The 14,049-nt window shown below is 44.4% G+C and overlaps 2 protein-coding genes across 4 annotated transcripts; one reads left to right on the forward strand and one right to left on the reverse strand.

The window, feature by feature from the left end:
• Window positions 1-216: 216 nt before the first annotated feature.
• LOC306715233 (ankyrin repeat domain-containing protein 10-like) lies at window positions 217-6,431 on the reverse strand. 2 transcript variants are annotated; one of them, XM_079185547.1, is made up of 6 exons: window positions 6,141-6,431; window positions 5,361-5,513; window positions 4,809-4,900; window positions 2,074-2,243; window positions 1,442-1,513; window positions 217-1,354 (listed from the first exon to the last, which is right to left on the reverse strand). In XM_079185547.1, the coding sequence occupies exons 1-6, from the start codon at window positions 6,336-6,338 to the stop codon at window positions 993-995; spliced, it is 1,047 nt and encodes a 348-aa protein (XP_079041673.1). In that variant the 5' UTR covers window positions 6,339-6,431; the 3' UTR covers window positions 217-992. The 2 variants fall into 2 exon arrangements, with proteins under 2 accessions (XP_079041673.1, XP_079041672.1); XM_079185546.1 differs by having other exon boundaries at window positions 1,442-1,525.
• Window positions 6,411-13,943, forward strand: hsf2bp (heat shock transcription factor 2 binding protein; the record flags this gene model as incomplete). Of its 2 annotated transcripts, XM_079185545.1 has the most annotated exons (9): window positions 6,411-6,610; window positions 6,737-6,845; window positions 7,442-7,577; window positions 8,554-8,657; window positions 8,758-8,907; window positions 9,019-9,163; window positions 10,022-10,139; window positions 10,812-10,915; window positions 12,605-13,943. In XM_079185545.1, coding segments are annotated over 9 exons (1,119 nt in total). In that variant the 3' UTR covers window positions 12,856-13,943. The 2 variants fall into 2 exon arrangements, with proteins under 2 accessions (XP_079041671.1, XP_079041670.1); XM_079185544.1 differs by lacking the exon at window positions 6,411-6,610 and having other exon boundaries at window positions 6,708-6,845.
• Between the last annotated feature and the right edge of the window lie 106 nt (window positions 13,944-14,049).

The following is a 14,049-nucleotide window of genomic DNA, read 5'->3' on the forward strand; positions in this document are numbered from 1 at the left end:
ACTGCTGAGTGTTTGATTAAAACATTTCCAATTCTTTAATTCCAATGAGTAGTTGGCATGGACACGCTGAGTCAGCTCCACAAACTGACTTCAGAGAAGTTGACTTACTCGAGGTATGTGAATAAATTATGGATCGATAGAATCTAAAGTGTTTTTCAATGGAAAAAAACTGATAAACAAGAAAAGATCAAAGAGTCCTTTTTATGAAAGTGTAAAACATGTTTTAATATGAGAGCAGCAGTATTAAAGACAAAGAAGCACGCTTTCTAAATGCTCCAATCATGACTACAGCTCTGAATAAAGACATTCATCTGCTCGAACAATAAGAATCATTTCACCATGAACATGCTCCCGTTGGTAGATCAAGGAGTGTACATCATCAACACACTCCTTCATAGTGCAAACAGCAGGGACACAAGAAAGGTCCACGTCCTAGATACATGGAGATGAACAGAACCCGTTCCACCACATCCACGCTTAAAGGAGCAGAGAGCACCCACACCAGTCTCCAGGACCACTCAGCTAATAGTATCACTTCCAGTACGCACGCACGCACGCACGCACGCACACACGCACACACACACACACACAAGCTCTGGGTCGTGTTTATCCTAGCTTAGCACAAACACTAAGAGCAGGTGAAACTGCCCAGATCTATCAAAAGTGAAATTTTTTGGATTTAATGTTTGCAAGCTAGTCACCATTTCACCCTCGAGACACCTGGGTTGACTTCAGCTGTGACCTGGCAACCCCACTATGAGGACAGGACCATGAGACACTTTATGCTACTGTATGCACTGCAGTCATTCTAACTGCTCCTAAACTACTACTATGCTTTACATTTGTATTTCTAATATCCAGTTGATACAGTCTGGCATTGAGTTAACATTCTTTCATTGGGGTGAACGTGTCCTGGAGGTCTGTAGCAGGGGCTCTGGGTTTGGAAGCAGATTCTTGTTATTTAAAGCCTATCAGAGAGCCGTCCTCTGTCTTCATGAGTCCGGGTACAGGTGGACGCTTCCTGCCACAGCCTGCTTGTGTCTGTGCTCATGGATGCTGCTGCCGTAGTCGCTCAGCTCCTCTGCCGTGTCTCCGAAGCCGTGGTAGTGTCCGTAATGCATGAAGTCCCTGCAGTCGGCTCCGCTCGGTCCCCTCCAGACCGGGCGGTGGGACACGCAGCTGCTGGGACTGCCGGTCAGATGCAGGGAACCACACGAGTCAGCAGAAGAGCGGCGAGCAGGCGCTGCTGCAGCCTGTCCATTGGCTGGAGGGGAGGACGCTGAGAGGCTTTTGGGTGAGTCCGGGTCCTCCTGGTCATCATGAGGCAGAGTGTGATGGAGGCCGACGGGAACGGCTTTGAACAGACAAAGACAGCAGCTCATGTTACATTGGACTAAATCCTTCTGTGAGCTTAGTTTGATCAGAAAAGCTGCAGTCCCACCTGAGTTGTGTTCCTGTGGAGACTCCACGTTCATGCTCTCCAGATCCTCACCTCCACTCTGCTCCCACACACCTGGAAACATGTCTGCTCATGTCCATGTCTTCACTTGTTAAGACTTGAACTGCTAATTACCTTCTACGGTGTTCAGGACGGGGCTAATACCTGGACTGTACTGTTGCTGCTTGCTCATACAAACAGTGAAACAACACTTTACTGAAGGGTAGACACCTGTAGATGTATTTATGTTTCCATATCAACATTCTATTCTAACTCATTTACTCTGAAATAACTTCTAAAAGACTTCCAGAGAACTTCACTGTATACTTCTTATTGTGTACTTGTACTTCTTTGGAAAACACTGTAGCACATTTACCTGACAGATAAATGTCACTGGTTACATTTCACAAAATATAAGAAATGAAATATGAAGCATTATTAATGTGCAGCTTCATATCAGAACCTTGAACAGACGTTGAGTAACTTTACGTCCATTGTTCTCATAAGGCCTCTCTTTCTCTCTTGAGGTAGATATTTGACTGCAGTACTTTTACTACGTGGTACTTGTTTTACTCTCATGGTTCCATAGTAAAGACACATCGCTCACAGTATGAAGTGTAATGAGAAGGTCTTACCATCAGCTCCTCGGGCTCTCTTCATGTGGCCGAGCTCCTCGGCTGTCAGCAGCCTCTTCCTGGTCCCGTTCAGCAGGTGCTTCTTGGTTTTGGAGATGAAGCTGAAACAGTCGAGGAAGCCGTGAGCGAGGGCCAGGTCTGCTGCTGTCTGCCCGCTGGCATTCCTTAGACTGGACCACAAGAGGAGCGGGTGAGACAGACTACTTCCTGGTCAACTTCACAGTGTTTCATCTCTAACAGGCTGACACTCGTCACTGACTGGCTGAAAGTTACACGGGTCAAATAAAAGCCTGGAAGTACTGCAGGGAGAGACCATCATGACCCATGAACAGGCATCAGATCAGACCTTCAGAGAGCTCCAGAGACCTTCTGAGACCCTTAGAGACCTTAATGTCTTACATGGGTTCTGCTCTTGAAAATCTCCCCCTGCAACACATTCATTTAGCTAAATGAAGAAAGTGTTACTGGTGGGCGGATATAATGATATCTCACTTCTTCTAGAATATCAGTGATTACATTAAAGAGTCTGGAAGACAAGATTAACTTTCAAATATCTGTATTTCTATTTCCATTTCATTTCAGTTCTTGGTCTGTTTATATATATATATGTATATATATATATACATCAGAAGAACATTCAGAACTGTCCATATTCTAATCAGCTGATCCACATGCTGCTATGATACTCTCTAATACTGGCTTCAGATCCACCAGGACATTTGATGCTCATGCCCTATTGTGCATTATACATGCTTTTTTTCTGGAGTTGGCAAACGTCCATTAAGGACCTTTAGTTTGAAGGGAAGGACTCATGGACTGGGTCTGAAGCTGTACCATGTCTGGTGTTAAGAGAATCGGTCCAGACTGATCGGAGCATGGCAGCTTCAGTACGAGTGACACCGTGAGCCGTATCTCATGCTTTTCAGCAGTGGGTGGAGTTAGTTTGTTTGTTTACTCCATGAACCCACTGTTCTAGACAAGAGAACGTCTCCAGCTCCACTCACTGATGAAGACGCTGAGATACTGATGAAAGCTCAGGAGAAGCTAGTAAGTGGACCTTTGTTTAATGGATGTTGTTCCAAACAGTTCCATGTGTGAGGCTCTATCGTTGGATTCTTCACAACAGTAACCCCTCGTTTGTTAGCACAGTGAGCATGCAGGAAAAGACATGACTCAGCTTCAGTGCAGGAAGTACCTCTCCTCTCTGCCCGCTGCAGAAAGTGTAGGAAGCGAACAACAGATTCTGCAGTGCTTTCTGGGATTACTCAAGAAAACCGTGTTCAAATTGAAAAGCTGTAAAACATGAGAATGTGCAGGGTGTTTGCAGTGTTACAATGAAGCTCATGGTTATCCCTCCTTCACATAATAAAGCATATGTTAATATCACGTTGAGAACTAATCCCAGTGTCACATTCAAAGGAAGTTCCTAACCCCCTGTTCTGTGCTCACTGGTTCCCGGAGGCTGAAAAGCTCATGATCATATTTACAGACACGGACCCAAATCCAGCACTGTTCACTGGTTCCTCTGGAAGTCAGAGCCAACACAAACAGGGTTGAGGGTCTGGGCTTTCACTGGTCATTGGACGTGTTGGGGGTAGCAGACTGACCTGAGATCAGCTTATTCATTTGATATTACGTACACACCATTGGCATTCGTTTAGAGCCATGTTCATAATGAAAGGAAGTCTAGCTCTGTGTTTGGTCTCCACCACCTAGCTGCTCAATGCTCCACTAAGTCCACCAGCTGGTCTCTAGCGGACTCGACTGCTGGGACTGGGACTTCATCAGAGCGGTCACTTTCTAGAACTAGAGTCTACAAAGCTCTATAGAGCTGACGAGGACTCTCTGTGGCTTCATCACTACCAGACACCTGACCAATCAGGGTCCTGGTCCTGTCCAGCCTCTTTCATGTAGCTGTGTATTACTGTGTAATGAAGACATCATCATCACAATGGATCTCATTCTCATGTGTCACTTTTTAGGAATGAGACCAACAATCTAAAACAATTGCATTATAGTTATAGAACTACAGATGTCTGACATGAATGCAGTTCTTTTTGTCACTGTGCCCTATGTAAGTAGAAACATGAGCTTTTCATTGGCTGTCTCCATCATATTACACACGAGAAGGCTTTTACCTGTGCAGCTGGAGAAACTACACAAACAACATCAGCAGCTTTGGAAGGGAAGGACTTTTTCTACACTTTAAATCCTGGATTGTGGGCGGAGATTAATAATTGCTTGTTATTAATTGATTATTAATTGTTTCTCTCAGAGGAGCGAGATAAATGCACCACTGAGTGCAGATTCCTTTGTTTAAGAAAAGACAGAACTAAGGCCCCTCTACACTAACAGGACCATGTCATGTCTGAGATGGTCACTGTACGTCCTGTTAAAGATTATGATACGAGGATCACTTCCAACATGTTAGATACTGTCACTGCTCCTAATCCCACATCTGAGGTAAAATGAGCTACATGAAGAATGCTTTAAATAATGTAGACGACTAGAAGAAAACCAGTTCACTTCCAAACAGCTGACAGACGTTAGCAATACACTGATATTTAATAACAGAAAACACAGGAGCAGCCTCTACCATACGTGAGCACATAAAGTAAAGAAATGCTTTGGACTGTTGTTTATTCACCCTGACTTTACATTTCTAAACCAGCTAATGTATGTGAACAGTCCCAGCAGGATGTGAGGCGTGGCTGCTGCAGAGCTTCAGTACTCACTGTGGGTTAGCTCCTGCTAGCAGCAGCACCTGGACACACTCCAAGCTGCCTGAGCGGGCTGCCTTGTGGAGGGGAGCCTCACCGACGACGTCCTGAAGACACAAAGTCACACTCTGGTTGTCCTTTTATGAAAGGTAATAATGAAGCTATTACAAACACGTCGGTAATGTTTCAGTACGTGTAGCATGGTCCAGTGTGCAGCGACGACATTAGAGACAATCTGAAAACAGAGACTCGCTCTGAATTTCACAACACAGTCTTGTATATAAAATGTATATAAAATGTTTATAAAATGTTTGTACAATCTTGGAAGTCACTTGTTGTTCAATCATAATAAATATTCAGTTCCATGTCCACAAAGAGCAAAGACAAATCCCTCCAATGTAATCCAGTGCTACTACATTTAGGTTTACTCATTACATGTCACTACGCCATTACTGCCACAAAGTAACAGTACTACAGTACAGTACATATATATATACATACATACATACAGGTATATATACATACAGGTATATATTTATATGACATGAGATGACAGCATGACATCACCTGGCTGTTGACGTCCGCTCCAGCCTGAGTCAGCCACACTACACAGTGAGGATGTCCTCCAAATGCCGCCGTGTGCGCCGGCGTCTGGTTGAAGCGGCTGGTCACGGTGTTCACCTCACAGCCCATCTGGACCAGGCGCACCACACACTCCAACTGTGGGCCAGGAAACACAGAACACAGGCCTATGGTGAGACCACTGAGACCACTACAGACTACCAGAGGAACAGGAGGCCTGTGGTATCATCTAGGGAGAGAAGTGGAGACGGGTCCACATCAGCAAGGTCCTCTCACTCATAGGTCCTCTTCAGGGGGGACAGAAACTGTTCTTCCTGAGGACTCTGATCCTTCAGAGTGAACCTGATCTCAGGTCAGTCTGTAGGAGCCCTATAGCTGTGTTTTGAGCCTGAATAGCCATTGGCTCTACTGGGACCAATGGAAATGCTGCAGCCCGTGACGTTATTTATTGATTTTTTTTCAACTATGAAAACTTTATTGTACAGTTACAATCAGACACAACCGTACAACGGCAGCAGTGAGAGAAGAAAAACGGCGGGCTTCACTCACAACATATGAATCTTTAGACCCGGTTCACGTGAGAACAATGACCGTGATTACCGTGGACGGTAGTTACATGAACTAACCGGAACGAACATTAACTAACCGTAACTAACATGAACTACTAAGATGAGCAGGGCTCATGTTTGACTTAGAGTAGGACCCCTAAAAGACCATCTAAATGTTTCACCAACCTGTAGCTATACCGGTCTCGAGGTGACTTACCTGTCCATAGTGAGCAGCCCAGTGTAAGGGGGTCCATCCGTAGCTCGAGTCCTCCGCGGTCAGATGAGACCGGTTTGAGAGCTGCTGGATCAGAGAGACCAAAGCTCCGACATCTCCATCCCGACATGCGCGGTGGACGGGAAACCGGTTGATAAACAGCTCCTCAGTGGACACATCGAGTCCTGGTCCCTCCGACATCAGTGAGACGTTTCTGTCCAGAGTCCCGGTCCCTCAGACCCAAACGGTTCAAACACAAAGGAAGGGGAGATAAGCACCTCTTCAGCCTGGAGAGTCACAAAACCCGGACTGGATTCTGGCAGCGGGACTGGGATCAATCCTGCGAGCACAAGCACATGTCGAGGCTTTTCATTTCGGTCTTTCAGACGGTTTGTGGTCTAAACCGGTCGGGAACACGGTCCGCCATTGTGCCGCCTAGAGGTCGGAGGGTAACTTTGAAGTTATACTCTCATGTAAGGAACATTTTAAAACTTCGTTCTGTCTTAATGTTGGCTTTAAATAGTGTTAGGATGATAGTTTGACTACACGGAGGTGCTCAACAATGTATTCATGCTGCGGACAATGCCTCCAATCCACAGGAACAGCAGAAGAAGACAACTAACGTACCTCACCAGAAAGATGGCCGCGTCATTGGGCGGGAAACGGCTGGCTCTGAGTCATGGCGGAAAGATGAAAGCAAGGAAACAGGTAGGATAACAAGACTCAGCAGGAACCAGTCTGTGGTTATAGCCATTGGGTATAACCTGACATTCTAGCACAGTGCAGCAGTCCAGTACTCCGATCCTAAACTAACAGGTGAACAAAAAGCCCACAGAACAAGAAAGAATGAAGGAGGGCTTCATAGGCCAGGCAGGAAACCAAGTGACAGTGATGGATTTGAGTACTTCCATCCAGTTTTTGTTTCAATTCCACATTGCCCCTAAAGCCATCACACAGAAGTGTATCAGTGTCCTATACTGTATAATTTATTAAAGGGATTACTCAACCAGTTGAACATGTGAGATGTGAGTTTAACTCTTCTATCTATAATAATATAATAATAATACAAAGCTCAGATTAGAATGTGAGGCATGGAGAATGAAGTACAGCGTCTGGTCAGTGTTGTTAACTTAAGTGTAAACTGTGGACCAGACAGTTCTTTAATTATTGTCACTCTTGTGTATGGATCAGTGAAAACTGTACAACGATGTCACTATCATTTATTTGGTGGGTGGGTTGGGGCAGACCTTTTTAAAATGCATCTTTTCAGATCCATGCATTGAGATTGATCTCTTCTCCTTCAGGACGGTTTTGTCCGAGTGAGGAAAGGTGATCTGGAGAAGTTAACCACAGAAGTCATGCAGCTGAGGGACTTCCTGCCTAGAGTCCTGAATGGAGACCTGATTGAAACGCTGCATAAAGCTCGAACAGCTCAGACAAGTACGCTTCTAATGAACTCACCTTGAGGGCAATTCTTTCGTACGGTGAATGTGTTTGTGAGTTATCTAGTGATTGTAAGATAGGAGGAACTGGAGCCACTATAAAGACAATAACTGGTCTGAGAGCAGTCAGCTGAGAGGCTGTGTGCTTCTGTTCTCTACTGAGGGGGTTTACTGGATGAACAGTGGGACAGGATCATCATGTGATCACTAGCAGCAGAGCTAGAGGGGTTCTTCTGAGTCCTGACTAAGAGCTTTAACACTACTGAAACAACAGAGGCTGACCCCCTATGGATGACATCATGTTTCATGAATGCACCTACTGGACTTACTGGCTTACTTCATGCTTGACAAGTGACCATGTCTAAATCAATGAATCGGTGAACAGGAGGAGGAACAACTTCAATGAGAGAAGTGAAATGTAAAGTAAACTATTCACAGTGAGCAGCTACTTTTAGCTTCAGGGAACTTCTTCATCAAACACATGGCTTATATAGTCAGGTCATGTCCATTTTATTTCTACAGCCCAATATCATAAACATAAATTAGCTTTACAGTCTGTCCTTAGAGCCTTGACTGAGATCAGGAAACCCCTCACAGGACGGACTGACGTGTAATAGATGTGTACTAAAGTTACAGTTTAGACAATCTGTATGGACCCTAACCCATGGAGACCTGGAAGAGCACGGACTACACAAAGACTAAGGACACAAAGCTCAAGTACATTATTCACACACACACACACACACACACACACACACACACACACACACACACACAGAGGGAGCTACCTGTCCAGCTCACTCTCTAACATCGTCTCTAGAATGTAGAGTGAGTACAGGTACTGTTCCTTTATATAGCATATAGATATCACTTGACCTGGTTCACTGGAGACTACAGACTGTGTGTGTGTGTGTGTGTGTGTGTGTGTGTGTGTGTGTGTGTGTGTGTGTGTGTGTGTGTGTGTGTGTGTGTAGTGAAGGAGCAGCTTGCACAGGAACAGGACCAGTTGCGACAGGAGTGTCTGCACCTTCAGTCCCGGTTGGATGCAGTGCAGACTGAGTGTCAGAAAGAGAGAGAGGTAGCATCATGTTTGTGAGCTGCACTCTATGAACACGTGCTTCCTGCCTTTACTCGTCCACTGTGCTGTAGTAGCATGACTCCCGTGTGTGTGTGTGTAGGAGAAGCTGCTGTTGCGTGAGCAGCTGTGGCAGAGCGGAGCAGAGCTGCAGCAGCAGGCGGACTTCTGCTCTGGTCTGGGATCGGCAGCCTGCAGTCTGCTGTGGAGCTGCTCTGCCAGTGAGGATACGGTCTCACGCTGGCTGGCTGATGTGAGTCGTCTGTCTGTCTCTGTGTCGGCTCTCAGGGTTCCACTGTGGATGTCTGACATCTGATAGCTGGAGCTGTATTGTGTGTGTGTGTGTGTGTGTGTGTGTGTGCAGGGGAAGCTGCAGTCGTTCCTGCTTGTAGCTGCTCAGACTCTGGAGAGCTTCGTCGGGTCTCTGGATGAGGAGGCCAAAACTCAGACTGAGGACCACAACTCACAGGAGCACCAGTTTGTGCTGGCTCTGGCTGGAACCATTACGAGTGAGTTCATAAAAGATGATCCACAGACCTCATGTTTACAGCTAAGGTGTAAAACTGCAGTCATGACATTGTGACCATATCAAACAGACTGTGGATACATCCCAAGTCTCTTAATTGCATCCCTGTTTCCCTCACTTGGCTCCTTTCCTTGCGTCTTAGTCCCTCCCACCAGGGATGCATGGAGAGATGCAAGGACTTATTGACTTATTTGCATCTGTATGTTTTGAAATTGTGACTATGACGTCATTATTAAACAACCCAGAATATGATTATTGTTTCTCTTAAATGATAAAACTCATCAAACACTCAGGAATGATCAGCCTCACGTGACTGAATGAAATGATGATAAATGATGTAAAAAGCTCTCTCTGACTTTAATTGTTTCCATAATAAAAGTTATTGAGGGAAATATCAGATCATGAAAAGACAAATCTTTCTAATAAATGAAGAAAGTTGTTTGTGGTTCTTTTGTTGTTCAGTCTACAATGAACATCTATTTAAACCAGACGGTGAATCCGAAAACTAATCAAATATAAAGCTTGAGTGTAATCTGATCTGTCTTCACTCTGGTATGAAACTCCAGTGACAATGAGGGGGCATGTCGGCCATTAAAACACTTCCTGTAAGGCTGTTCTCGTGGGTCCTCGCTCATGGCTCCTCAGAGATCCCTCCTCGCTCCTCAGAGCAGAAATATGAGCTTTGGGACGGCCGTCAATAACTTCCGGTTCAATCGAGGAGCGAGGAAATGACAAATAAGAGACTTGGGATGTACCCTGTGTCGACAACTTAAAGTCAGTGGTGTCCATTCTTCCTGCAGGACCTGAATGCAACATACGCTCTTTCTTTCCCATCAATCAGACGTAGCAGCAGTGTCCTGTGGCCGGGACTTCCTGTCCTGCTCGGCCCGTGTCCTCCTGGACACTCTGATGAGGCTTCTGGAGCTGATGACGCCTGCTGTCTTCCCCAAACTGAAAGTGTACGTGAAGCTGTGCTCGAATCCATCACACAGAGCTCTGGTAGTCTCATTGCTGCTGAGGATCTCCAGCGTAGAATGAACATGGACATGAATAGAGAGACATTTAGACTTTACCAATATGTAACATAAAGCTGCATCTGATCCATAAAACATCAGAGCAATGACAGATGCTCCGTACACACAAGCTGAGCTTTCTTCTGAATCATTCAAATCCTATTCTTTTGATTCTGTATATGATCATGACATTGTTGCATAGCCTCAACATGGAATGTGTAGATTTCACCTGAATACATCTTCTTTTATAAATGCATTGTGTGCTCATGGGTTTAGGGCGTTATTATCCAGCTATATGGATGAGTGAATGAATTCTGAATTTGAAGATTTTATTTGAGGGTGTACACATTTTTCGGGGGTGATGATGTCATCAAATATGACAACAGGCATTGAAAGCTTTATTGGAAAAGCTCAATGGACGCTTTGAGTGTAAAACACCATGTGATCTTTACAGACCTGTGGGGGAGGCTTATGTCCATGTAGGACACACAAACACTAGGACACTTTAACACAGAAGGAGGACTTGACCCTGAATACATCACATGGTGGTTGGTTGTAGAGGTTTAACTTCTAGATTTTGGGCAGTAGGTGTCAGTGCTGTACTTGTGTTTGCTGCAGGTTGATGCTGATGGCTCTGTATAACGTCAGCATCAGTGTTAAAGGACTGAAGTGCATCAGTGAGAACCCAGGACTCCTGTCCCTCATCTGGACCCTGCTGGACGGTAAGGAGACCACACACACATTAATGATTAACTGTCTATTCTAACAGTATGTGCCTGCTAAACTTTATTCAGAATCTCAGACTCAACACTTCTGTAAGTTACTATAGCAACCTAAAGCTAGGGTTGGTATTCTTGAAAAACTATAAAGAGTTTAAGATTTTAAAGTGATCCAACCTAAAAACTCTATTCCAATGATTGAAGCTAGCAGCACTAAATCTAGAAAGAAAGACTCAAAGCCTTCAACACTGACAGTCCGTCCCTTCAGACCTCCCTCCAAAGACACGCCCCCAAAATGATCATTATGAACATAAATAATAACCAACATGGTTATTCTCAGTACTCACAGGTAGACAGGTAGGTAGACAGGTAGATAAACATTAGACAGGTAGGTAGCCATTAGACAAGTAGGTAGACAGGTGGGTAGACAGGTAGGCAGTAGACAGGTGGGTAGACGGGTAGGCAGGTAGGTAAACAGGCAGGTAGCCAGTATACAGGTAGGTAGACGGGCAGGTAGACAGGTAGATAAACATTAGACAGGTAGCCATTAGACAAGTAGGTAGACAGGTAGGCAGACAGGTAGCCTGTCTTATCTTTACATTTGTACAAAATGAAATGATTGGTGGATTTTACAGTGGTCTTGTGACGCCTCAGACACCAGATTTGATTCATTGATTATTATGATGTCATGAATATTTGATTCATTGATTATTATGATGTCATGAATATTTGATTCATTGATTATTATGGCGTCATGAATATTTGATTCATTGATTATTATGACGTCATGAATATTTGATTCATTGATTATTATGCCGTCATGAATATTTGATTCATTGATTATTATGATGTCATGAATATTTGATTCATTGATTATTATGACGTTATGAATATTTGATTCATTGATTATTATGATGTCATGAATATTTGATTCATTGATTATTATGACATCATGAATATTTGATTCATTGATTATTATGACGTCATGAATATTTGATTCATTGATTATTATGATGTCATGAATATGTCGATGTGTCCTTGAGCACTTAACCCCCTAAATGCTCCCGTAGCTATGACTACGGTATGATAGCATCTGAATTGTAAGTCGCTTTGGATAAAAGCGTCTGCTAAATGACTGTAATGTAATGTAATGTTCCTACCTGCAGCTAAGCTAGCCAGCTAAGCAGATGCTGAGTAACACAGCAATGTGACCACAGCTCTGTTTAATCAGGTTAACGTCAGCAGGAGGAGCTTGCTGGTCTAAAAAAAGGATTATTGAAGGACCGTGAACGAGACTTGGCTTCGGTTGAATGCAGTCAACAGTCCCACCGTCTGACCATGATTTAGCTTTTTATTGGTTTAAAATGAGCACGTAAAGACTTAAAAGGCTTTGTGTGAAACACTGTGTCTCAACTTTAACTCTAGTCATCTCAGGTTGCTAATTTGACTATTATTGTAATATATTATTAATAATAAATGGCCCAGATATCTGCTGATTACACTGGAACCCCAGAAATACAGAGATCTGGGAGTAAATGTGTTCTTTGGTCAGTAGCCATGCGCTCTAGTTCACCTGCAGCAGGCTCCACTTCTAAAGCACATGAAGATTTAATGAATTCAGTACAGCACAGTTTACATAGTTTTCATGAATGGAAACCCAGCACACTACCTCTGATCTCTGTTGTCTGACAGATGGAGACTGGGAGGTGTGTCTCCACTCTCTGCGTCTCCTGCAGTCGGTGTTGTTGGAGGAGGAGGTGCTGCTCCTGCTGGGCTCGTCTCTGCTGGATCCAGACCTCCAGGCTTGTGTGGGCCGGCTCACCTCCAGTGAGCAGCCCAGCCTGAGACTGGCTGCCCAGCAGACCCTGGAGGACCTGCTGGCCTTCCAACAGGTGCCTCAGTCAGAACACATGTTGGTCATATTTCTGGTCCAATTTAAATAACATTTACAATATGTAACGACAATAACTTAACAACAAAGAGAGGAGGGTACTCCACAACAACTTGTTTCTCAAAGTTTCCGAGGTCCACCTGAATGCAGCTTGTGCTTCACCGTACAAAGCAACGCTCTGAAGTGGAGACAGCGGCCGTGGCGCAAATAATAGTTTGCTGAGAGCTGTTTTCTCTGCAGCCTCCAAACTGTCGTTTTCTGTCAATGAAGTGTTCGTTGTTTACTTGTTTGTCCGTCCTCTTTGACTCCAGCAGTGGTCATGGTGTCTTGCTACGCCACACTGTGTTGTTTTTTCTTTTCTTTGGACGCACTCAAGTAGCATGGAGAACAATCTGTGGGACAATCTGTGGGACAACTCAGGTGATGGGTGGTGGTGGGTTGTCTGATGCGTCCTTCTCTTCCGGCCTCTCACCAAGCCTTAGGTATTCTAGGTATTACTGACGAAAGAGCAGGACAGGTTCGTGTAGACCTGATACCAGACTTCTAGATACTTCTTACACTTTGGTGGAAATCAGGAGGGACAAAACTCTAAGGTCATTGTGCATGAAATGATACGATGTATAAAGGTCCAGGTACAGACAAACAGACAGACAGAAACAGGCAGAAACAGAGACGGCAGACAGACAGACGGAGAAGGACAGAGACAGACGGAGACGGAGACAGACAGACATGTTTGAAGACATTTCTCCTGTTATCAATCATAATTCTGTGTCTGATATGGTTTCTCCTCACAATAGTTATGCTGTCACAAAGGCTGCAGGTAAGTCCATGTGTTGAAGTTAGATTTGATGTGAAACATCACAGTGATGTAACAAGACCTGAGCACAGCAGTGAGGAGAGAAGACCTGAATGATTGGACTGAAGTGAGGGAGCGTTTGTGTGTTTTCAGGGTCGGGGGTGTAAGCGGAGCAGCGTCTGATGTGGATCCAGTGTCAGTCCACTTCATCACTCTTCAACCTGTTTCTTTAAGTCAAAGGATCTAAAGTTGAATTTGTTTTACTTGTACTGGTCACATTTGTTCTCGTTAATTTTTGTGAGTCCAGGTTTGTACAAGACGCATTAAAGATGATGTTTGCCCACTTTCAGAGCACTGAGTCTGTTTTGAGAGAAACTGCAGCCGAGTGAATGAAGAAGAAGACTGTTGGCTTGTAAACATGCTAGATTGTGGACATGTTTGTGAAGCCTA

Source organism: Pholis gunnellus (genome assembly GCF_910591455.1).
Source record: "Pholis gunnellus genome assembly, chromosome: 24".
Lineage (NCBI taxonomy): Eukaryota > Metazoa > Chordata > Actinopteri > Perciformes > Pholidae > Pholis > Pholis gunnellus.